The sequence below is a fragment of the Protopterus annectens genome, chromosome 3.part1 (genome assembly GCF_019279795.1).
Source record: "Protopterus annectens isolate FY-2018-M chromosome 3.part1, PAN1.0, whole genome shotgun sequence".
Taxonomy (NCBI): domain Eukaryota; kingdom Metazoa; phylum Chordata; order Ceratodontiformes; family Protopteridae; genus Protopterus; species Protopterus annectens.
Genome location: NC_056732.1, coordinates 59,609,928 through 59,635,733, shown reverse-complemented (window position 1 = coordinate 59,635,733; position 25,806 = coordinate 59,609,928). Strand labels below are relative to the sequence as shown.

Below are 25,806 nucleotides of genomic sequence, written 5' to 3'. Positions count from 1 at the left end.
TTGTCAAGGGCAGATCCTGCCTTCTGAACCTGGTTGACTTCTTTGAAACAGTCACCAAAGCCATAGATGAAGGGAAGGTAGTCCACACAGCCTATCTGGACCTTGCAAAGGCATTTGACACAATACCCCACTCGGGCATCATAGATAAGCTATCCAGCTTAAATATAAACCCCTATGTCACAAGATGGGTCGCAAACTGGCTCAAAGACAGAACCCACAGAGTGAGAGTTGCTGGAGCCATGTCAGACTCGAAACCGGTCACAAGTGGCGTCCCACAGGGGTCTGTCCTGGGACCACTCTAGTTCGATATATACTTTTCCGAGGTACAGGCAAACGTGGGAGGACTATGGCTCACCAAGTTCGCAGACGACTGCAAACTGGGTGCCATAATCAACTCTCCAGCTGACACAAACATCCTTCAAAAAAGGTCTCACAGAGACAGATAACTGGTGCCAGTGCCATGGTTTAAAGCTAAATGCCAAAAAATGTATAGTCATACCCTTTGGCAAAAACAATGTGCCCACAAATTACCACATAGGCGGAAACCCATTAAGTACAGAGAAAGTTATTAGGGACCTGGGGACCCAAGTTGATAGCAATCTCTCCTTTGAAAACCACATTGCCAAAGTGGTTAGAAAGACCTTCTACATAGCCCACCTCAGCACGAAGGGTTTCACATCTAGATCAAGAGAGGTAATCGTACCCCTTTATTCATCCCTCATCAGGCCCATCATCGAATACAATGACCCATTTGGGATGTACCTTACCTGACACCTGCAGCAATTAGAAAGACCCCAAAAGTATCTCACCAAGAGGATCAAGGGTCTCAAACAGATGCCATATGCTGCTCGGTTAAAAAAACTCCAGCTCTACTCAGCTGCATACCGCCTACTTCGAGGCGATCTATGCCTGACATACAAAGCTATGTCAAATCCAGAATTAATGGACATGCTCCACCTCAGTAAATCTAAATCCCTTAGAGCCACACGCTTGAGGGACTTGAACCTCAGCACAGAAATAAATAGAACTTGCTGGAGGGACAGGTTCATAACCCAGAGGCTTCCTTCACTCTGGAATAGAATTCCATTTCATGTGAGGCAGAGCACCTCACTGAATCTTTTCAAGAAGAATCTCGATAAGTGGATGGGGGATTATAGGTTTGTCCCAGGGATTACTCCCGTGTCACTATTAGACAGAGGGACAGTAAACTAAACCTTAAAAAGGGCACAGTATACTCAAATCAAGGGGTGGAGTAAGCCATACAGAATCGGGCTAGGCTTATAATTGCCCCAGGGCAGATAGCCTAGTATGAACCTATGAACAAATGTGTTGAGTCTGCTGAGATTCAAAATGGGCCTTCAGTCCCCTGTCTTCCTTGGAACTAAAAAGAATCTGGAGTAAGTTCCGGATCCTATCTGGTGTGCTGTGAATGGCTGGATGACTCTTTTCCTGCAGGATCTGGATTTCTATGGCTGCTTGATCCCTGAGACTGGGTGGAACGTCTGGGATTTTTTTCCCAGAAGAAAGGAATGATGTAACCTCTGCTAACGATGCTTTGTACCCAAGAATCTGTTGTAATTCCTAGCCAGGCATCCGGATACAAAGCCAAGCGACCCCCGACTGCCTCCAGAGTAGGACAGTCGGGCCTCCTTTCAGGAGCGCTGATAGGGCTTACCAAGGAACTGATCCCTGTCACCCTGGTTCTGCGGACCCCCTCTGCTGCCGGGGCGGCATCTTCCATTAGTACCCCCTCCTCTTCCCCTGGAGGGTGGTTCACTACGTGTGTGCTGGAAAGCTCCTTGGGACTTTCAGAACCGCATTTTTCCACCTTTCTGCCCTTTGGGGTATGGTCTGGTAGGGGTGGAAAAACGGACTCCTACGGCACATAGAGTCTTTCCCTCTTGCTCACACCTAGTGAGAGTCTCTGACTTTGGGCCCAAAAAGAGAAGAGCCATCGAATGGGGTGTTGACAAGGGAAGACTTGAAGGCTTCCACAAAGGAGCATAAGCGCATCCAGGACTGCCTTCGAAGAGCTATCGCTGTACCTGCTGCCCGACTCGAACCATCGGCTGCATAGGAAATGAGCCGCATGGACAAGTTAACTATGGAATTAAGGGTATTAAGTTGGGCTGTCACCTTCTCAGAGACAGCTCCATCTGTACTATCTATCTGCGGAGTATCTCTGAGCTCTTTTAGGAGATGTCTTTGAGGTGATAAACTTGCTGGGCCTCAGAGGGGCCAGTTCCATAGTATTAGAAGACTCCCACGCCCTTCGAGCAACCAATTCCATTAGCTCGTCAAAGGGAGGAGTCACCCAGGAGGTGGAAGGTTGAGACCCAAAGGCCTTCAGGTGCACCGACTCATCCTCAGAAGGGCTAACGGACTGCCAGTCATTCCTCTGCTTAAGGACTTCCAGGATATCCGCAAAGGAGATATCTTCCGAGGGGGACCATGGGGACCCTTCCGATTCCTCTAAGGCAGTGTCTGATGTCAAAGACTCCTGTGGGGAATCTAAATGCTTCCTCATACAAAGTCTCTTTCTGGGAACCTCATCAGTGGGAGCTTCTGGTGAGGTCTCAGTAAAGCAAGGGTCACCCAATGGGGTTACCTGAAGCTCCGGGTTTCAACGTTTCACAGGGCCCTGTGATGTAGAGGCAGAAAGCGGCACTTTAGGGGAGGAGGAGGAGGGACCTGATGATGTGCATGTCTTGGACGACATAACCCTCCTCATAGCATTGAAAGCACCACTGTTCCAACATGAGGAAGCCGCCGGTTCTGAAGAAGACGGTGACCTCTCCTGTGCCGAGACAGTGGGCTCTGAGCCAGAGGATTGAGCCGATGCTCTGAGAGGAAGGGTTGGAACTGACGCATCGGTTCGGCTATCCCCCTCGGAGCCGACCAGAGAGTGTTGGCTCCCAGACATTTCCGATGGTTATCAAAGACGTCATGGTTGACAGAGCCAATGGCATTGGAACAGGCCTCGGCTCCGAAGGCTCCACAGTCATCAGACCCTCCTCCCCTGGCTCCGAAGGCTTGCCTCAGAGGAGGAGTAGACACAGCAGGTGGGATGGTCTTTGGCCCTGAAACCAGTTGGGTCGAGGCCGACAACTTTGCCAGTGCCGGGTTATCAAGAAGCCTCTGCACCACACGGTCCACATCCACCATCAGAGAGGGTCATCGAAGAACGAGTCGAAGGAACCGAAGAAGCCACTGATTGAAGGATAGGCGATCTCAAGGTTTTGGAGACCAATTCCAAAACCGGGGACTGGCTCTGAAACACTGGCTCGGTGCATGGCTCCGAAGACTGCGAAGCCGGTGACCGCACCTTCACAGTAAGACTCTGAGCCGATGACTTGGGCTCCAAGGAAGCTTTAGATGACTTCAACCCCTTCGATGACTTGGAGGTCTGGTCAGCCTTGTCCAAGGACTCTTGAAAATCTGGCTTCAATAACCCTCTATCAACCTACTTCCTTCTTCTCTCAAGCAAAACCCTGCTACTGAAGGAATGGCAGATACAGCAATCCTCCTGGAGGTAAACTGGCTGCAAGCAATAAACGCAGTTCACATGGGCGTCTGTAATGGACATCTTTTGCCCACATTTTGGGCACTTTTTAAACCCTGATTTTTGCCTCTCCTTTTGATCAGCCATAGGAGCAAAACCACAGTAAACACTAAGTGTGACAAAACGATTACCATACAAAAAAGCACACACAAGCACCACAAACTCTAGCTAGTATAACAATTGAGTTGTCAGATCCCTGAACAACTAATAAACAATGAAAATCTATCTATATCTAATATATATATATTTATATATATATATATATATATATAAATTTTCTATAACTAAATAGCAAGCTAAACACACCACACTATTAATATGGGAATTGCGTTAAACAGGATAGGGTATAATAAGCCAACGAGTAAACAAACAAAACCACACAGCCAGCGGAGCTCGGACTCTGCAAATAGCAAATAAATAATAATAAATCCAACCTCCGAAAGCATACACAGAGTCCTGATGGCAGAGGCAATGTCAATGCCTAAAAATCCACAACAGTTAGTATTGAACACCAGTCAAATAAGCTTGGAAAAACGTTTTTAATAAATAGAACGTGAGCGCTTTCACCATTAGGCTTCCTCAGATGTTACAAAGAAACTCAATCACATAACATTTAAATACTATTGCACAATTCCTCATTGGCCAGTTAAAAACGTCACATGTCCACAAAGAATAAGAGATAAAGCAGCTCAAGATGTCAAAATGAGTACTGCATTTAAAACAGCACATACTAACTCTTATCAAAATGATGACAGCATTGATACATATCAATTATTGGATAACTGCCCTTACATCTATAAACTATATTAAAATGGTTAAAAACAATTAACAATAAAATGCTGAGGCATGGTCTTTGCTACCTGCACTGAGTGCGGTTAAACATACTGAAATCTCGTAAATATCGCCCATATAGTGAAACAAATAAATGCTTGCTCCAAAAATAGATTGCAATTAAACATAATGATAAAACATATAAACACTACAATGTACAATTAGTGACAAAACATATTGCATATGTGCTAAGAAGACAAACCAAACTATTGCTTAGGTTTAAAACACCTCCTTTTTCTTAGAATGGGTTTCAGATTCACTTTCTCATTCAGGCCTGGGGTTTGATCTGCTTTACATCTTATAATCCAGCGTAGTTCACACTCTAAGGTATAGTTTATCAAGTCACCCCCCCCTGCACTTTGAAAAACTTCTTGCATGACGCTATAAAGGAAACTATGTGAGGGGCCTTGGGACATGATGTGTTTCGCCAAGGAATTAACATCATTGCCTATCCTGATGTTATACTCATGTTCCCTTATCCTCTCAATGTAGGGTCCTATTTGTTTTTCCTATATAAAATGATTCACATGCTATGCATCTAGCTAGGTACACAACATTCATACTCATACAGGTTGTGCCAGTTTCAAAACTATAAACATGATTGTTATGTGGATCCATAAAACTTGTCCTGGTGTCAATCAAATGACACTGATTACACCTCCCACAAGCAACAGTGTTACATTCATGGACTCTTCTAACTTTCGACGCCATTCCTTTATAACATAACAGACTCCTCAAGTTGGATTTATTTCTATAGGTAACCAATGGAGCAGGCCCTACTAAATTACTAATATCCTGATCTAAACTCAAGATTTCCCAATGCTTACTCATCAGCTCCTTCAAGTAGAAGACGTCACTGCTATAAAACATGGCTGCTCTCACATACTCAGGAGGAGTGGATCTCAAGCCTTCTGGAACCATAGCATTATCAGCAAAATAAGGTCTCGCTGAAGTTTGTCTAAGCTTATGTACCTCATCCACTAAGTGATCAAACATAGACCGTTCATAGCCTCTTCCCATGAACATATTCCTTAACCTAGCCACTTCTTCATCAAATCCTGCGTTATTCGGATTCAGCCTGGAGGCTCGCATCAGTTGACCCTTCATAACATTATTGAACACATAACGTGGGTTCATACTGCACCTATGTAAAAACGTGTTCCTGTAGCACAACTTACGATGAATAGATGTGTTGAGAAGGCCAGAAGGAAGTCTAATAATATTGACATCCAAAAATGAAATACCTTCCTCTGAGGAGGTATAGGTAAACTTCAAAAAACTGGTGGATGTATTCATATCATTAATAAATGACCTCAACTCCTCAACACTACCATGCCAAACCAAAAAGAGGTCATCTACAAAACGTTTGTAGAAGCCTACATGTCTACTAAAGGAAATGGACTTGAATAAAAAAGCGTCCTCCCACTGTGCCATAACTATGTTAGCATAGCTATTGGCACAGGGGGTTCCCATTGCTACACCATCTTTCTGAGAAAAAACAGAGTCACCAAACATAAACACATTGTTGGATAAAATCGTCTCCATAAATAGGGAAATCAACTCCACCTTCTTGGCAGATAGTGTGGACCTAAACTGTAAAAACTGTTGAAAGCTTGTCACTCGTAAATCATTAGGTATTGTCGTAAACAAACTGACCACATCTAAAGTGACCAAAATATAGTGAGCATGGTCATCAAGTCTCCTAGTGTAATCATACAAATCAACCAGGAACTGTTTGCTATCTTTCAGAATATGTGTAGTAGCATCTACTAAGGGTCGAGTATAATATTCAACATAGTTGGACATGGGTTCTGTGAGCCAGCCCTGGCCGGCAACTATTGGCCTCATCGGTGGTGTCAAAAGGGATTTATGAACCTTAGGGAGCCCTTGAATAACTGGTATTCGTGGATTCCCAACTTTCAAATATGAATGTAACTCAGAAGTTATATCACTTGATCTTAACATATCATCCAACATTGCATATACTTGAAAAACCTTCACGGTCACTGCATTCATTGAAATCTTTTCATAGAACCTCGTATCACTAAGTAGGTTCAACATACTACCTTTATACCATTCCAGATCCATTACAACGATGGGGCCCCCCTTGTCCGCAGGCCTAATCATGATTGTAGAGTCAGATCTCAGGGCCATTAAGGCCTTCCTTTGATTATAATTCAAGTTCCCTGTCCTTCTATTACGAACTAACCTGTTTGAATCAGAGTGGGCATATATATCTTTCTCAACCAATTGTGAAAAAGTATCCAAGAGGGGATGTATTTGAGGAGTGTAAGTACTAATACCTCGAAACATTGAACAGGTCCTAACATCACTTTGCTTCCCATATTCTAATTTTAATTGCACATTTCTAACGAACATACGAACATCTAAAATAGAATCCACTAAATCACTATTCGAAGAAGGGATGAAACTCAATCCCTTATTTAGCACTTGCTGTTCAAAAATGGAGAGTACTCTATTCGAGATGTTAACAATCAATGAGTCCCCACCCTCTCCCACATTTTCTTCAGCGTGGGGCCTCGTTGTTCGCTGTCCGATACCTTTCTCTTGTATCGGCCTCTGCTCTGTGACCGTGGTCTGCCTGTGCGTTGCTGCGCAATGGGAAAAGGATGGTAGGAGCTAGTTTCTTGTGCCCCTACCAAACCTGTACTTATTTGTGGGGTTTTCCTTCTGACAGAAGTGTCCGGAAATGGGGGGGCTACATTGCTATTATCTATAATTGCATTGCTTCCCACAACTACCCCACTGTTATTATTCACCAAGGGTGTCGATATATTCTGACCTTGCGTTCTCTGTATAGCGTTATTATCAGTATTTACTGATGTATCATCGACCAAAAATGTCTCACTAGTCACATTGGTAGAAGGTCTAATCACATTGACATCACCCATACGTGAGTCGGCCTTAACTACCTTATTGTAACTTCTATTAATAGCACTGTTACCAGCACCTGTTGAATTAAACTCTCTTATATTGGTGCCAGTCGCCGATACACCATTTACATTCACATTATTAGATACTCTGGGCCATGTAAATACTTGATTATTTTTAAAATCCTTTGTATCCCTCAGGATTTTACTTTTCTTTTGTTCTAATATTCTCTTTTCAAACAAAGAGACATTATCAATAACCTTATCTAGCTTAACAGTCAGCATTTCATCAGAATATTTAGCTTTCAAGGTATTATACAAACTATTCACAGAAACTCTTAAATTATCCTCTTCTTTCAAGTGAAACTCATTCAACAACTTCATATATTTAAAACTAATGTCCAGGTTCAATTGTTGCCATTTGTAAAGTAACTCCGGATAAGTGTTACCTGACGTAGGCATCTTTAGCACTCTAAGTCCACGTGGAACAATCCTTTTAGTGATGCATGCTTCAAAATATTGTCGTTCAATTTGAAGCTTCTTCAACCTCAAAAAGTCTAATTCCAAACGATTGAGTTCATCAGTCAGCCTCTCCATAAGAGAGTTATCTGCATCGTTCAAGTCAGATTCAAAGCTGGGTTCGTATTCCAACAATAAATTGTCCACTCCTCTGATACAACGTTCAAACCGTTCGGTTCTCTGTCGTAGCACATCCGTTTGCGGCACATACGGGAGTTCCACGTTACAGGTAGTAGTTTCCGCCATCCTCCTCGGCGTGTGTGTGATATAAAATAAGCCAACGAGTAAACAAACAAAACCACACAGCCAGCGGAGCTCGGACTCTGCAAATAGCAAATAAATAATAATAAATCCAACCTCCGAAAGCATACACAGAGTCCTGATGGCAGAGGCAATGTCAATGCCTAAAAATCCACAACAGTTAGTATTGAACACCAGTCAAATAAGCTTGGAAAAACGTTTTTAATAAATAGAACGTGAGCGCTTTCACCATTAGGCTTCCTCAGACGTTACAAAGAAACTCAATCACATAACATTTAAATACTATTGCACAATTCCTCATTGGCCAGTTAAAAACGTCACATGTCCACAAAGAATAAGAGATAAAGCAGCTCAAGATGTCAAAATGAGTACTGCATTTAAAACAGCACATACTAACTCTTATCAAAAATGATGACAGCATTGATACATATCAATTATTGGATAACTGCCCTTACATCTATAAACTATATTAAAATGGTTAAAAACAATTAACAATAAAATGCTGAGGCATGGTCTTTGCTACCTGCACTGAGTGCGGTTAAACAAACTGAAATCTCGTAAATATCGCCCATATAGTGAAACAAATAAATGCTTGCTCCAAAAATAGATTGCAATTAAACATAATGATAAAACATATAAACACTACAATGTACAATTAGTGACAAAACATATTGCATATGTGCTAAGAAGACAAACCAAACTATTGCTTAGGTTTAAAACACCTCCTTTTCTTAGAATGGGTTTCAGATTCACTTTCTCATTCAGGCCTGGGGTTTGATCTGCTTTACATCTTATAATCCAGCGTAGTTCACACTCTAAGGTATAGTTTATCAAGTCACCCCTGCACTTTGAAAAACTTCTTGCATGACGCTATAAAGGAAACTATGTGAGGGGCCTTGGGACATGATGTGTTTCGCCAAGGAATTAACATCATTGCCTATCCTGATGTTATACTCATGTTCCCTTATCCTCTCAATGTAGGGTCCTATTTGTTTTTCCTATATAAAATGATTCACATGCTATGCATCTAGCTAGGTACACAACATTCATACTCATACAGGTTGTGCCAGTTTCAAAACTATAAACATGATTGTTATGTGGATCCATAAAACTTGTCCTGGTGTCAATCAAATGACACTGATTACACCTCCCACAAGCAACAGTGTTACATTCATGGACTCTTCTAACTTTCGACGCCATTCCTTTATAACATAACAGACTCCTCAAGTTGGATTTATTTCTATAGGTAACCAATGGAGCAGGCCCTACTAAATTACTAATATCCTGATCTAAACTCAAGATTTCCCAATGCTTACTCATCAGCTCCTTCAAGTAGAAGACGTCACTGCTATAAAACATGGCTGCTCTCACATACTCAGGAGGAGTGGATCTCAAGCCTTCTGGAACCATAGCATTATCAGCGAAATAAGGTCTCGCTGAAGTTTGTCTAAGCTTATGTACCTCATCCACTAAGTGATCAAACATAGACCGTTCATAGCCTCTTCCCATGAACATATTCCTTAACCTAGCCAATTCTTCATCAAATCCTGCGTTATTCGGATTCAGCCTGGAGGCTCGCATCAGTTGACCCTTCATAACATTATTGAACACATAACGTGGGTGCATACTGCACCTATGTAAAAACGTGTTCCTGTAGCACAACTTACGATGAATAGATGTGTTGAGAAGGCCAGAAGGAAGTCTAATAATATTGACATCCAAAAATGAAATACCTTCCTCTGAGGAGGTATAGGTAAACTTCAAAAAACTGGTGGATGTATTCATATCATTAATAAATGACCTCAACTCCTCAACACTACCATGCCAAACCAAAAAGAGGTCATCTACAAAACGTTTGTAGAAGCCTACATGTCTACTAAAGGAAATGGACTTGAATAAAAAAGCGTCCTCCCACTGTGCCATAACTATGTTAGCATAGCTATTGGCACAGGGGTTCATTGCTACACCATCTTTCTGAGAAAAACAGAGTCACCAAACATAAACACATTGTTGGATAAAATCGTCTCCATAAATAGGGAAATCAACTCCACCTTCTTGGCAGATAGTGTGGACCTAAACTGTAAAAACTGTTGAAAGCTTGTCACTCCTAAATCATTAGGTATTGTCGTAAACAAACTGACCACATCTAAAGTGACCAAAATATAGTGAGCATGGTCATCAAGTCTCCTAGTGTAATCATACAAATCAACCAGGAACTGTTTGCTATCTTTCAGAATATGTGTAGTAGCATCTACTAAGGGTCAAGTATAATATTCAACATAGTTGGACATGGGTTCTGTGAGCCAGCCCTGGCCGGCAACTATTGGCCTCATCGGTGGTGTCAAAAGGGATTTATGAACCTTAGGGAGCCCTTGAATAACTGGTATTCGTGGATTCCCAACTTTCAAATATGAATGTAACTCAGAAGTTATATCACTTGATCTTAACATATCATCCAACATTGCATATACTTGAAAAACCTTCACGGTCACTGCATTCATTGAAATCTTTTCATAGACCATGCCTCAGCATTTTATTGTTAATTGTTTTTAACCATTTTAATATAGTTTATAGATGTAAGGGCAGTTATCCAATAATTGATATGTATCAATGCTGTCATCATTTTTGATAAGAGTTAGTATGTGCTGTTTTAAATGCAGTACTCATTTTGACATCTTGAGCTGCTTTATCTCTTATTCTTTGTGGACATGTGACGTTTTTAACTGGCCAATGAGGAATTGTGCAATAGTATTTAAATGTTATGTGATTGAGTTTCTTTGTAACGTCTGAGGAAGCCTAATGGTGAAAGCGCTCACGTTCTATTTATTAAAAACGTTTTTCCAAGCTTATTTGACTGGTGTTCAATACTAACTGTTGTAGATTTTTAGGCATTGACATTGCCTCTGCCATCAGGACTCTGTGTATGCTTTCGGAGGTTGGATTTATTATTATTTATTTGCTATTTGCAGAGTCCGAGCTCCGCTGGCTGTGTGGTTTTGTTTGTTTACTCGTTGGCTTATTTTATATCACACACACGCCGAGGAGGATGGCGGAAACTACTACCTGTAACGTGGAACTCCCGTATGTGCCGCAAACGGATGTGCTACGACAGAGAACCGAACGGTTTGAACGTTGTATCAGAGGAGTGGACAATTTATTGTTGGAATCTGAACCCAGCTTTGAATCTGACTTGAACGATGCAGATAACTCTCTTATGGAGAGTCTGACTGATGAACTCAATCGTTTGGAATTAGACTTTTTGAGGTTGAAGAAGCTTCAAATTGAACGACAATATTTTGAAGCATGCATCACTAAAAGGATTGTTCCACGTGGACTTAGAGTGCTAAAGATGCCTACGTCAGGTAACACTTATCCGGAGTTACTTTACAAATGGCAACAATTGAACCTGGACATTAGTTTTAAATATATGAAGTTGTTGAATGAGTTTCACTTGAAAGAAGAGGATAATTTAAGAGTTTCTGTGAATAGTTTGTATAATACCTTGAAAGCTAAATATTCTGATGAAATGCTGACTGTTAAGCTAGATAAGGTTATTGATAATGTCTCTTTGTTTGAAAAGAGAATATTAGAACAAAAGAAAAGTAAAATCCTGAGGGATACAAAGGATTTTAAAAATAATCAAGTATTTACATGGCCCAGAGTATCTAATAATGTGAATGTAAATGGTGTATCGGCGACTGGCACTAATATAAGAGAGTTTAATTCAACAGGTGCTGGTAACAGTGCTATTAATAGAAGTTACAATAAGGTAGTTAAGGCCGACTCACGTATGGGTGATGTCAATGTGATTAGACCTTCTACCAATGTGACTAGTGAGACATTTTTGGTCGATGATACATCAGTAAATACTGATAATAACGCTATACAGAGAACGCAAGGTCAGAATATATCGACACCCTTGGTGAATAATAACAGTGGGGTAGTTGTGGGAAGCAATGCAATTATAGATAATAGCAATGTAGCCCCCCCATTTCCGGACACTTCTGTCAGAAGGAAAACCCCACAAATAAGTACAGGTTTGGTAGGGGCACAAGAAACTAGCTCCTACCATCCTTTTCCCATTGCGCAGCAACGCACAGGCAGACCACGGTCACAGAGCAGAGGCCGATACAAGAGAAAGGTATCGGACAGCGAACAACGAGGCCCCACGCTGAAGAAAATGTGGGAGAGGGTGGGGACTCATTGATTGTTAACATCTCGAATAGAGTACTCTCCATTTTTGAACAGCAAGTGCTAAATAAGGGATTGAGTTTCATCCCTTCTTCGAATAGTGATTTAGTGGATTCTATTTTAGATGTTCGTATGTTCGTTAGAAATGTGCAATTAAAATTAGAATATGGGAAGCAAAGTGATGTTAGGACCTGTTCAATGTTTCGAGGTATTAGTACTTACACTCCTCAAATACATCCCCTCTTGGATACTTTTTCACAATTGGTTGAGAAAGATATATATGCCCACTCTGATTCAAACAGGTTAATTCGTAATAGAAGGACAGGGAACTTGAATTATAATCAAAGGAAGGCCTTAATGGCCCTGAGATCTGACTCTACAATCATGATTAGGCCTGCGGACAAGGGGGGCCCCATCGTTGTAATGGATCTGGAATGGTATAAAGGTAGTATGTTGAACCTACTTAGTGATACGAGGTTCTATGAAAAGATTTCAATGAATGCAGTGACCGTGAAGGTTTTTCAAGTATATGCAATGTTGGATGATATGTTAAGATCAAGTGATATAACTTCTGAGTTACATTCATATTTGAAAGTTGGGAATCCACGAATACCAGTTATTCAAGGGCTCCCTAAGGTTCATAAATCCTTTGACACCACCGATGAGGCCAATAGTTGCCGCCAGGGCTGGCTCACAGAACCCATGTCCAACTATGTTGAATATTATACTCGACCCTTAGTAGATGCTACTACACATATTCTGAAAGATAGCAAACAGTTCCTGGTTGATTTGTATGATTACACTAGGAGACTTGATGACCATGCTCACTATATTTTGGTCACTTTAGATGTGGTCAGTTTGTTTACGACAATACCTAATGATTTAGGAGTGACAAGCTTTCAACAGTTTTTACAGTTTAGGTCCACACTATCTGCCAAGAAGGTGGAGTTGATTTCCCTATTTATGGAGACGATTTTATCCAACAATGTGTTTATGTTTGGTGACTCTGTTTTTTCTCAGAAAGATGGTGTAGCAATGGGAACCCCCTGTGCCAATAGCTATGCTAACATAGTTATGGCACAGTGGGAGGACGCTTTTTTATTCAAGTCCATTTCCTTTAGTAGACATGTAGGCTTCTACAAACGTTTTGTAGATGACCTCTTTTTGGTTTGGCATGGTAGTGTTGAGGAGTTGAGGTCATTTATTAATGATATGAATACATCCACCAGTTTTTTGAAGTTTACCTATACCTCCTCAGAGGAAGGTATTTCATTTTTGGATGTCAATATTATTAGACTTCCTTCTGGCCTTCTCAACACATCTATTCATCGTAAGTTGTGCTACAGGAACACGTTTTTACATAGGTGCAGTATGCACCCACGTTATGTGTTCAATAATGTTATGAAGGGTCAACTGATGCGAGCCTCCAGGCTGAATCCGAATAACGCAGGATTTGATGAAGAAGTGGCTAGATTAAGGAATATGTTCATGGGAAGAGGCTATGAACGGTCTATGTTTGATCACTTAGTGGATGAGGTACATAAGCTTAGACAAACTTCAGTGAGACCTTATTTCGCTGATAATGCTATGGTTCCAGAAGGCTTGAGATCCACTCCTCCTGAGTATGTGAGAGCAGCCATGTTTTATAGCAGTGACGTCTTCTACTTGAAGGAGCTGATGAGTAAGCATTGGGAAATCTTGAGTTTAGATCAGGATATTAGTAATTTAGTAGGGCCTGCTCCATTGGTTACCTATAGAAATAAATCCAACTTGAGGAGTCTGTTATGTTAAAAAGGAATGGCGTCGAAAGTTAGAAGAGTCCATGAATGTAACACTGTTGCTTGTGGGAGGTGTAATCAGTGTCATTTGATTGACACCAGGACAAGTTTTATGGATCCACATAACAATCATGTTTATAGTTTTGAAACTGGCACAACCTGTATGAGTATGAATGTTGTGTACCTAGCTAGATGCATAGCATGTGAATCATTTTATATAGGAAAAACAAATAGGACCCTACGTGAGAGGATAAGGGAACATGAGTATAACATCAGGATAGGCAATGATGTTAATTCCTTGGCGAAACACATCATGTCCCAAGGCCCCTCACATAGTTTCCTTTATAGCGTCATGCAAGAAGTTTTTCAAAGTGCACGGGGGGGTGACTTGATAAACTATACCTTAGAGTGTGAACTACGCTGGATTATAAGATGTAAAGCAGATCAAACCCCAGGCCTGAATGAGAAAGTGAATCTGAAACCCATTCTAAGAAAAAGGAGGTGTTTTAAACCTAAGCAATAGTTTGGTTTGTCTTCTTAGCACATATGCAATATGTTTTGTCACTAATTGTACATTGTAGTGTTTATATGTTTTATCATTATGTTTAATTGCAATCTATTTTTGGAGCAAGCATTTATTTGTTTCACTATATGGGCGATATTTACGAGATTTCAGTATGTTTAACCGCACTCAGTGCAGGTAGCAAAGACCATGCCTCAGCATTTTATTGTTAATTGTTTTTAACCATTTTAATATAGTTTATAGATGTAAGGGCAGTTATCCAATAATTGATATGTATCAATGCTGTCATCATTTTTGATAAGAGTTAGTATGTGCTGTTTTAAATGCAGTACTCATTTTGACATCTTGAGCTGCTTTATCTCTTATTCTTTGTGGACATGTGACGTTTTTAACTGGCCAATGAGGAATTGTGCAATAGTATTTAAATGTTATGTGATTGAGTTTCTTTGTAACGTCTGAGGAAGCCTAATGGTGAAAGCGCTCACGTTCTATTTATTAAAAACGTTTTTCCAAGCTTATTTGACTGGTGTTCAATACTAACTGTTGTGGATTTTTAGGCATTGACATTGCCTCTGCCATCAGGACTCTGTGTATGCTTTCGGAGGATAGGGTATAATAACTAAGGAAAGCCAAAGGCCTAAGAGCAGCTGCTCTAAAAGGACAAAATCTCGTCAAAACTCAGAAAGATTAAAGTAAACAAAGGCTAACTAACCCAGTAAGTTTTATAACTGTAAGTATCTATATAGCAGAATAGTTAGAGTAAACTAGAAAAAATTGTAACAAACTGGCCCGAGCTTTCTGACGACCTCCGATCTGTTGCAGCGGCAAACTAGATCTGAGGTAGGACAGAGAGCATCATGGGATAGGGACCTGGCCTCGAGCTACTCTGAGATCTTCAGCTAGTAAAGCAGCCGACTCGAAGCCGATGGATAGGCTCCGAACCCATGTGTAAGAATGAACGTTGAGATTGAACAACTTCACATCAGTTGTTAACTTCAGTACATTTATTTATTTATTTTTTTTACACATTACACAATTTTTAATCGTGCTGGTTCCTAGACATGAACAGCCTAAATTACTGGATAAGTGAAAGTTTTTGACTGACAAAACAATATAGGATTGTGCTGGTCAGCATTCTGCAAAAAGTGCACCCCATGCTGGTCCAGGCCACAGACAAAAATTACAAAATGCACCCACTCTCTCAACCTTGAGTGGCCCTGTTCATACAATTTTCCTCCGATAGATTATGCACCTCACACCGCAGACTAACTTGTTTAATTTTAAAAAACAGTCCTGCCCAGAGCTCAGACATTAATCTCTATAAATTAAAAGTTCCTATCACCGGACGGTGCAGGAGGTTTGAGGAATAAAAGTTCAGTCAACATAGGGTATATTAGTGTAGGAGAGCAGTATCTTGTTACAGCACCCATAAGCCCACCCTCCTCTCCTACAAGAAATGAGCTACTAACAATGTAAGGATGTTGGGTAGGAGGCCAAACTATCAATCTGGGAATGAACTCCAACTAGTGGGAACTAGAGACTGATGTTAACTACTATCTGTTGTCCCCTAGTAACACCTCTGCTAATGCAGCTGAGTCTTTTACTCCCCAAGTTCCCCATCTTGCCCACCTCCTCTCCAGTAGTGAAGACACCCTTGTATTACAAATAGTAAGTACAAGAGGACCTTCCCTATCTGAAAGTCTCCATTACTACATGCCCCTCTCATACTCCACGACTGAATGTGCCCGTTATTACATGCCCCTCTCATACTCCATGTCTGAAAGTCTCCATTACTACATGCCCCTCTCATACTCCATGACTGAAAGTCTCCATTACTACATACCCCTCTCATATTCCAAGTCTAAAAGTCTCAATTACTACATGCCCCTCTCATATTCCAAGTCTGATATTCTTTGTTACTGCATGCCTCTCTAATACTCCATGACTGAAAGTCTCCGTTACTATACAGCCCTCCCATACGCCATGCCTGAAAGTCTCCATTACTACATGCCCCTGTCATACTCCATTATAAACCCTCCAAATTGTGCCCTAGCCAGATTAAATTACATTTTTAAACCATCACAGAACATTTTATACCAGTGGTACACCAAAACTAGGCTCAGAGGAGAGGTGATCTGATTTTCTAGATTTCAGCCATATTCATAGAAAGGTAAGTACAAGTGCTATCTTTCTTGATAAAGGAATACTTTTATCATGACCATATGGACCTATGGACTATGTATTCAACCAATTAATAAAGAAATTCAGACATCTAGACAGTCAAAGCAGGAAAAATGAAATGACACTCAAACCCCTAAAATGCATACTATATGGGTGTGTCTTTCAACACCCAGATTAATTTAGAGATCTCCCAAACACAAACTAAGGTCCCCACCACTTACCTCAAGAAGAAAATCAATTTTATCTTTAGTAGGTTTTAAAAACAACTGGCAGAATCGAACACCAATCACTTGGCCTTCAAGCACATCTCGCACAGCATTGCAGATACATACTCGAAAGCAGATCTCTTCCAAAGCACTGCTCCTGGAAGAAATTAACAGATCATATATCTGAATATAAATAATTTAATTCAGCAGACCCAGAATTCAAAATAAATCAATAAACTCATGATACAGATACAAAAAGCACATCAAAGCCACCACTGAATGATACCAAACACACACAGCATCACTAGCCAAACAGACAGAAATGTACAGAACACATGGAAAACAGGTCTTTTCATAGCTGAAGGACAACATACAGGAACACACTACTTCTCCAGTTACTTTCACATAACTGAAGTTCATATATTTCCTCTGTATTCACAATACAGATCACTAACACTTTCAACACTTGTCCCCAGTCTAAAAAAATATATATATATCTTTTCAAATGTGATGAGCTAACACTACTGAATGTGGTAGGTACAGAAACATTAACAAATACAAATAAGAGTTCATTGAGGGGTCTCTATGAATACGTAGTAGGCACTCATTTGGTTTTCAACTAGCAATTAAACAGCTCTTTTGGCCAGGTTCACCCTATCCTTGCGAAAGACCAGATAGGATTACCTACACACAAGATATCAAGTATCTAAGATGTGCCTCACTGAGGTGCTGGGCTGGTCATTAGAAAAATATTTTCTGAGAAATGAACTTGTGTTCATGGACGTAACTGGCAAGCTTGTGACCTACTAGCCTTCAAGAAGTCTGACTGCTGTAAGCTAATGTTTTTATTTCCAACTTCCCATAAATGTATCAAGATTATTTTTGAAGGTAGGTAATAACGGACTACTTCAACCTGTTGATGGAAGCCTACTCTATAAGCTTGGAAGGTTATATTAGAAATAAAAAAAAAAGTGACAGCTAGATTACATATTTAATTTTAGTACTGCTACAGAGCCAGCAGGCAGCATATGTAACAAGACTGCTGCCCAGTGAGTAACAGCTTCATTCTCTCTCTCTCCCAGTGTGAAAACAGAAACTTAGCAAAGAAAACCAGTGGACTTAGATTTCTGACTAAATTTCAGTAACTGGCTAATAAGTGCACTGCCTGGATGCCAGGAAAAAAGAAATACAGAGGAACTGAAGGAAAACCGGCTGCAAAAGGCAACAAGAAAACACTGACTGGGAAAAGAACTGCAGCTGCTCAGTAAAAGGCAGTGCAATCTCCAGACATGGCTTCCTGAAAACTAGAGGAAAGTATAAGGTAGCTGCACAGACCTGACTAAATAAATGAAACACTCATGGAGTAGATCAACTCAAAAAATAAAGGGCTGGAAAAATGGGAGAAGTTTTAAACAGATATTCAGATATTGTGATAAAATTGCAAAACTTAAGAGGTCGAAATGAAGAAAAGGCTGGCTGAATATGAGACTGCACAAGAAGAGATGTTTCAAAACATAATAGAATTAGAGGATAGAGCACGCAGGGAAAACCTGAGATTTTCTGTCGTACCAGAGAAACTGTAAGGAACAGACTGTATTAATTTTATGAAAGCAAAATAAGCAACTGGATGGTATTCCACACCAAGAATTGTTAATTGAAAGGGCACATTGTGTGTATGCTCCAAACCTAGCTATGAGAAAACAACCTAGACCTTTAATAGTAAAGCAGCAATCTTACCAGCAGAAGGAATTGATTCTGACAAAACTGTAACTGTGGTACAATGACAAAGTACTAAAAATGGGAGACAGCAGAGTGTTTGAGCAGAATGATTCTCATTGTAAACCAGGGAGAAAAGGAGTACATTTATCCCATTATTCAGGGAATGTCAAGAAGCAGGCATGAGATAAAGTGCTGTACCCAGCTATCTTCAACATATTTTTCTCTGGAGGAACAAAATCTTTTGATGAAATACATCCTAAGGAAGAAAACAAAAGTTTGTCCAACAAAAAGTGAACTGTGAAACAGAAGGACATTATGCTTGGTGTTCTTGTGGTAATAAAGACCACAGAGAGACCGTGGCCAGTGAAACTACTTCCAGTGTTTCAAAGGAAAATTCTGGAAAGAGGGAAAAAAGCACAAGAGTTGACTAGAAGAATCAATAGTACCCTGGAAATGAAGCAAAGACAGGGTTTGGAATATGGAGATAACAGGAATCGAACAAGAAAATAAGGAAATATTGGACTTTCTTAGACATTGTTAAACTTTTAGGGGACTCTAAAGCATATGCCCTACTTCATGTCATAAATGTTTGGAGAATAAAATTATTAACTTGGAAATCGACAAATGTGGGATCACAAAACAATAATTATATTTGGGAAACATGACAAAAGAAAATCTGGAAATGTTGGACTGTGTTAAACTTGTAGGGGATTCTACAGCATATGCCCTACTCCATGTCATTAATATTCAGAATAATACACAGGAGAGGGGAAGAGAAGAAGAAGGTTAACTGTAAGTAAAACCATCTTTTTTAACAGTACTATTTTAATGGTGCATGATTTCCTTTGCATGTTATAATGTAATCTTTTTTAGTTATTTTAAGTGTAATGGGGATACTAATGTAAATAGGTGCTCCTGTTTTTTTCTTTTTCCCTTCCTCTCTCTTTCTCTTTGTTCAGTTTTAAGAAATGTAGGCACTGCAATGTATTAAAAAATATCTGGTTAAAAGGGCATGACAGAAGAAACCATGAGTTTTTTTTTTCTCATTCTTGCATTGGGGAGTGATTGGGTTAAGGTCATTAGCTTACTCTAGTAAGAAGGTTTAAGAGAAAGCAAGTAAATGAAAAAGAATATTGAATATTACAACGCTGTTTTTTCTAGTAAACAGTTTTGTGAATGGTGCTCATGTCTCTAGCAGACAATTTGATAAAGATAAATGGCTTGGAGAAAATGTTTTCTAGAGATATTCATGTGTTCTCCCACCTAAGAGAGCTATAAAAATAAGACAAAGCCAGACAACACTTAATAGAACCACAGGCTGTACCATGCATCTTAGCATGGATAACCTTTCTTTTAGGCGATCTCAAGTCTGCGTATGTGGCTGTCAGTCTGCAACACTTGTTCCTATTAGGAGGGTAAAACTTCAATATTTGAAGATGTACATAGGTTTGTGTGTTACTATCAAGTTAACAGGTTTTAGGGGAGCATTGGGGTGTGCTTGCATTTTATTTGAGGGTTTTCAATAAAAAAAGCTTTGTAAGATGTGACATAGGGTCTAATGGAAGTGACAAGAAACAACTGCATAAAAGATTAACCTGCCAAACAGTACAGGCATGTAACATAAAAGCTGGAGAAAGACATTTAACAAAAAATCTGTTCTATATAAACAGTGGGAACAATGATTTTTCAAGAATATGATGCTTTCTGTAACATCTTTTAATGTTAACGGTCTCACAGATAAATACAAAAATGAGTAGTGAACTATATTAAAACTGCAGAGTGCAAATAGCTATACTACAGCTAACTTGGAAATAAATTAACATGTGAATTGGATAAAGAAAGGTCTTCAGGATGGTTATTCAGCGGAATACCTGGAGCAAGGGAAGAGAGGAGTATTTATTTTAACTGCATCAGGAGCTACAACAGTGACAGAGGAGGATAAAAAAGAGAATAATGGTAGATTTGTAGTACTAAGGGGCTACTGGCAAGGGAGAAGGATAACATTGGCATGTACTTATATTCCACTAAAAACTACTATAATGCAGCTTAAGAAAATTCTGGGAAGAAATAATCAGCTTTCAGCAAGGAATATTACTTATAGGTGGGGGACTGGAATTTGATTTGCAACAGTAAAGATGTGAGCCCAGAAGGGAAAATATAACAAAGGAGGGTAGATTTTTAAATAAATTTATGAAAATATTAGGCATGGAAGATGTGAATTCAGTACTAATAGTTCAGAGTGAATTTACAAAATTTTAAATATCTTTATTGACTTATTTGTGACAGGCAAATTTACATTTATACAAAAATAATCAAACTATATTAACAAATTAACATTAACAAATATTATACTTCACATATATTGCTATACACCATATAACCTAAGCAACACTGCATAAATTATTCAATTTCTGCCCCTTTTTAAAACAAGAAACATCTTTATTAGACCATCATTTATGACATAAGCAATCATACATTTATATAAATGAAAACAAACCACACTGACATAATCCTAGTTGCAAGCATTTTACATCACAAACCATACTAACACACTCCCAGTTGCAAAAATTCACATCACTTACAATCTGCCCACCCATTTTCAGTGAATAGCTAAGGATACGTGGGAAGAGACTAAACAAAAGACAATACAAAAAGTGAGAAAATGATAGCTCTTGTTATATGGACATCGATACTAAGATACAAGCAGTTAAAATGTGTTTAGTCCCTTTAGTCTTATACACATGGTCACGCATTTTTATCAACTAGAGGAAAAGTTGTGAATATTAATTAATAAAGAGCTGAAGGATTTTATCTGGGAGGGGAAGACTGCAAGAGTCAAGTGGGATAAGCTTATTCTTCCAAAAGGACAAGGTGGATTGGGATCACTTGATTTGAAGGGGTATTTTAGAGCAAGAAAGTCAAGGCTCCTATACATAGCACATGCAAAAACGTATAATTTAAAGTGGAAAGAGATGATGATGAAACAGGGAGGAAGCTCAAGAAACAAGGAGAGACTGGGATTTTGGATGCAGACACACAAGCAGAATAACAACAATCATATAGAATATTATATTCATAAAGTATTCTAAGAACTAAGCCAACACGGGAATGGAGAAAAAAAGATTTTGCCGATGGGGTGGCTTCAATTAGGGATATAGACAATAGGCAAGAAGGGGCTGGAAGTTATTGGAGAAAACTGTCAATGGAACCAATGTATTGGGAGCGAAGAACTAGAGAGGGAAAGGTAATAGAATGGGAAGAGGTCAAGAATTTATTTGGACTGCAGGTTAGAAATTGCTTTCCCTATCAAGCATAGACACTTCATGATAACTATAAGAATCAATCAGAGGAGGTTAGAAAGGATTGGAAAGAGAGACTGGATAAGCAATTCACAAAGAAAAAATGGGAGGATATATGTACATCTCCCAGATATGCAACAAAATCTAAATGATGTAGGATTTTTGCTTGGAAATGTTTACATAGATATTTTTATACCCCAAAATAGACTTCAGAGAATTTTTCTTCAGATAGAGAGCAAATCTTGGAGGTGTGACGAGGAAGAAAGAAGTACTTGGGAACATATTTTCTGGGACTGAGGTGGGTTGGCAGACTAACGATTCCCTGTGGGATGCACTGTTGGAGATGCTTGATGGGCGGACTAGTGACACGGGAGATGATTTTTTTCTGAGCTATGACACAGAATCAGAACTGCCTAGACATGGCAAGGCCTTGCTGTATCTAATTATGGTAGCCGCCAAAAATACTAGAAAATGGAAATCAAAATCTAAACCATCTACACTAGAAGTAGTGAATATAGTAACAGAGACAAAACAACTGGAACTGAGATCCTTAGAAAGGGGTAGGAGCAAACTAGATAGGAAAAAAAATGGGAATTGTAGGAACAATACATACAGGGGAGGAATGCGGTTTAAAAGAAGGCAGAAATTAAATAAGCTATGTAATGTTTGACTGAAAATCATTGGGTAGATTATAAGTGATGTGTAATGTTTGCAACTGCGAGTATGCTAGTATGCTTTGTGATGCAAAATGCTTACAACTAGTATTGTGCCGGTGTGGTTCGTTTTCATTTATATAAATGTATGATCGCTTATGTAGTTAAGTGATGGTTTAATAAAGATATTTCTCGTTTAAAAAAAGCATCAGGAACTGAATAATTTATGTAATGTTGCTTAGGTTATATGATATATAACAATATATGTGAAGTATAACGTTTGTTAATGCTAATTTAATACAGTTTGATTACTTTTGCATAAATGTAAATTTGCTTATGTCACAGGTGATAATTCAATAAAGGTGTTTAAAAAAAAGATGGGACTGGAGAAAGGAGATTATGAAGACAGGAATGATTGCAGTTAGGAATACAGACAACAGACAAAAGGGGACTGAAATTTATTCCAGAAAACTAGAAAAGAAACCAAATTACTGGAAGCAAATAACTAGAGAGAGGGAAAGGTAATAGAATGGGAAGATGCCAAGAAATCATTTGGACTGCAGGTTAAAGATTGCCTTTCCTATCAAGGACTGATATCAGAGTAAAGGCAAAGTGAAAGAAATAGGGTGGGTCCTAAATGAAAGACCAGCACGGGTAGGGTTTTAGTAGAAACTAGAATGGAAGTTGCCATTAAGAAAGGAATAATTAGTAGAACATACAAAATACTGCACGACTCAAATCAAATGAGGTGAGAAAGGATTGGGAACAGAGAGTGGATAAAGAATTCACAAAAACAATGGGGGGATACTTCTAGTAAAGTTGTTTTACACTTTGAGTTCCATTAATTTATTAATTTTTTAGCAGCCATCTAATTAGTCTGTCAACGTATTACACTCCCAGAAAACATGCTGGAAGTGTGATGGGGAAGAAAGAGGTAACTGGGAACATTTTATGGGAGTGTAATACATTGGCAGACTTTAAAGATTCCCTGCAGACTGCAATATCGGAGATACTAGGTGAGCAAATTGGTGTACCTAAAGAAATTATAGTTTTTGAGCTGTGATACAGAATTGGAATTGTCTAGACATAGTAAGGACTTGCTGCGTCTAATTAGATGGCTGCTAAAAAAATTACTAGAAAATGGAAGTCAAAGTGTAAAACAACTTTACTAGAAGTAGCAAAGATAGTAACAGAGAGAAAACAACTGGAATTGGGATCTTTAGAAAAGGGTAGGAGCAAATTATATAAGAAAAAAATGGGAATTGTGGGATCAATACATGCAGAGGAGGAATGAGGTCTAAAAGAAGGCAGAATTTGAATGAGCTATGTAATGTCTGACTGACAATGGCTGGATATATTATAAGTGATGTATAATGTTTGCAATTATACAGTAGAGAGTCAATCTTCCAAACTAATTAGGACCTAGGGTACTTCGGATAATCGAGCATCCGCTGAACCTGATAAAAAAAAAAAAATTGTAAAATCTTGTTTTTTCTGTATGCAGGGAATATACTTTTCAACCATTCAGTGATTCCAGTGGACAATAAAGAATATTTTTCACACACGAGTGGGCTATAAGCTCAAAAAACACGTACAAGCGAATATGTACGTTTACAGATTCAGACTTTATGATTTTTCCTACCTGAAAACATTGGAGGCTGCGTTCAGATAATTGACATTTCAGATAATCGACTCTCTACTGTAGTTGTGTCAGCATGGTTTGCACTGCATAATGTTTGCAATTGAAATTGTGTCAGTATGGTTTACGTTCATTACTATAAATGTAAGACTATGTCATATGTGATAATTTAATAAAGATGTTTCTTGTTTAAACAAGTAGCATATGGACAAGCCTGTTATACCATGAAGTTCAGATCACAGATGGGGTGAGACCATACAGAGGAGGATGCCGATGCAGCACTCCTTTCAAGCACTGCTGCTAATCATAATGTCAGAATGTCCACAGATAATTGACACATGTACCATGACCATAGCATGATTGAAGCCCAAACTGGTGTTTGAGGTTATGCCCAGATCATCTGCAAGCTGGCCAGCCAGAAAGGTAATGGGCAACCAGAAATGAAAACAGTTTCCCCCTTAAACACATAAGCCTACCCAAAGGAGGACCTTCCTGGTAGATTTACTCATTTCTGCAGATCTAGTGGAATAAGGGGTCTAAATCATGAGACAAATCATAAGGCAAAGATAGATGCCCCCCCCAACCCAACAATGAATGAAATGCTAGGCTTGGACCCAAGATAGTTTTCTGTTTCAACAGGGAACTGAGAAGAAGCCACGCTTTTCTCAGCCAGCAAAGACCAACATGAATGATCTTTGATCTTCCTTCTCTGAACTTTGAGCCGAGACAAAGAATAATGTATTTACCCTTAACTTCACTTTACCTTCATGACCCAAAGCAAAACTGCGGGAAGACTGCATTCTCGGAGGAAAACAGGCCAATCTCCAGTGTGTCCTACTGCTGGAATACCATGCCTAATCACAGCCTCTGAATGTAGAGCAGGAGGACAGAACAGAAGAAGCAGCGTACAGTCTGTTGGCACATTCAGCTCCATGGGGATGTGAACTCCAGGGATGGTGATTGTCCTTGCCTACAGCCCACTGCCACATAACTGTAACTACCATGTAAATGGGACATGAAATTGTGTCCTCCAGGTTGTTTAGTTAAATACCACACAGAGGGTACTGACTGGATGTTGAGACCCTGAAAGCAGTTTTGTCTCAAACCCCTCAGAGCCCAAAAGATGTGACATAACCCCCCTTCTTCCAAGGAAGAAGGACATAGTATAGGAACCTAGATGACAGCCCACAAATAAAGTGTTTACCATCAAAGACTGTGACAGGGTCAGATGTAGAAAGTGAGGCGCCTCCAGAAGTAGAACACTAGTAAGTACTTTTCACCACCATGAGGCCTAGTCCAGAGTCCATTGATCAGGACCAATTCCAAAAGTTCTGTTCTGGTGGCTCTGAATCCACTGATACCTCAATGTCTACTGCAACATCTGCACCCCAAGGCATGCAGAAGGCAGCATAAAGACTATGACAGCCATTAGGCGCTGGAAGGCTCAGGTATGGAACCCACATTGCATCCACACCCAGCTAGTCAAAGAAATGCCCTCCTATGCTCCCATCAAAGGCAGCAGCAACTAACATTTGTGCGTGTCCAACTTGGGG

The 25,806-nt window shown here is 39.6% G+C and overlaps 1 protein-coding gene across 1 annotated transcript in view; it reads right to left on the bottom strand.

Annotated features, from left to right (window-relative positions):
* Positions 1 to 25,806, bottom strand: part of LOC122797632 (integrator complex subunit 8-like) — a 1,436,218-nt gene that overhangs the window by 1,251,084 nt on the left and 159,328 nt on the right. The window contains exon 5 of the mRNA XM_044066176.1: positions 16,959 to 17,100. Within this exon, the coding sequence (XP_043922111.1) occupies positions 16,959 to 17,100 (142 nt within the window). The remainder of the gene's footprint in view (positions 1 to 16,958; positions 17,101 to 25,806) is intronic.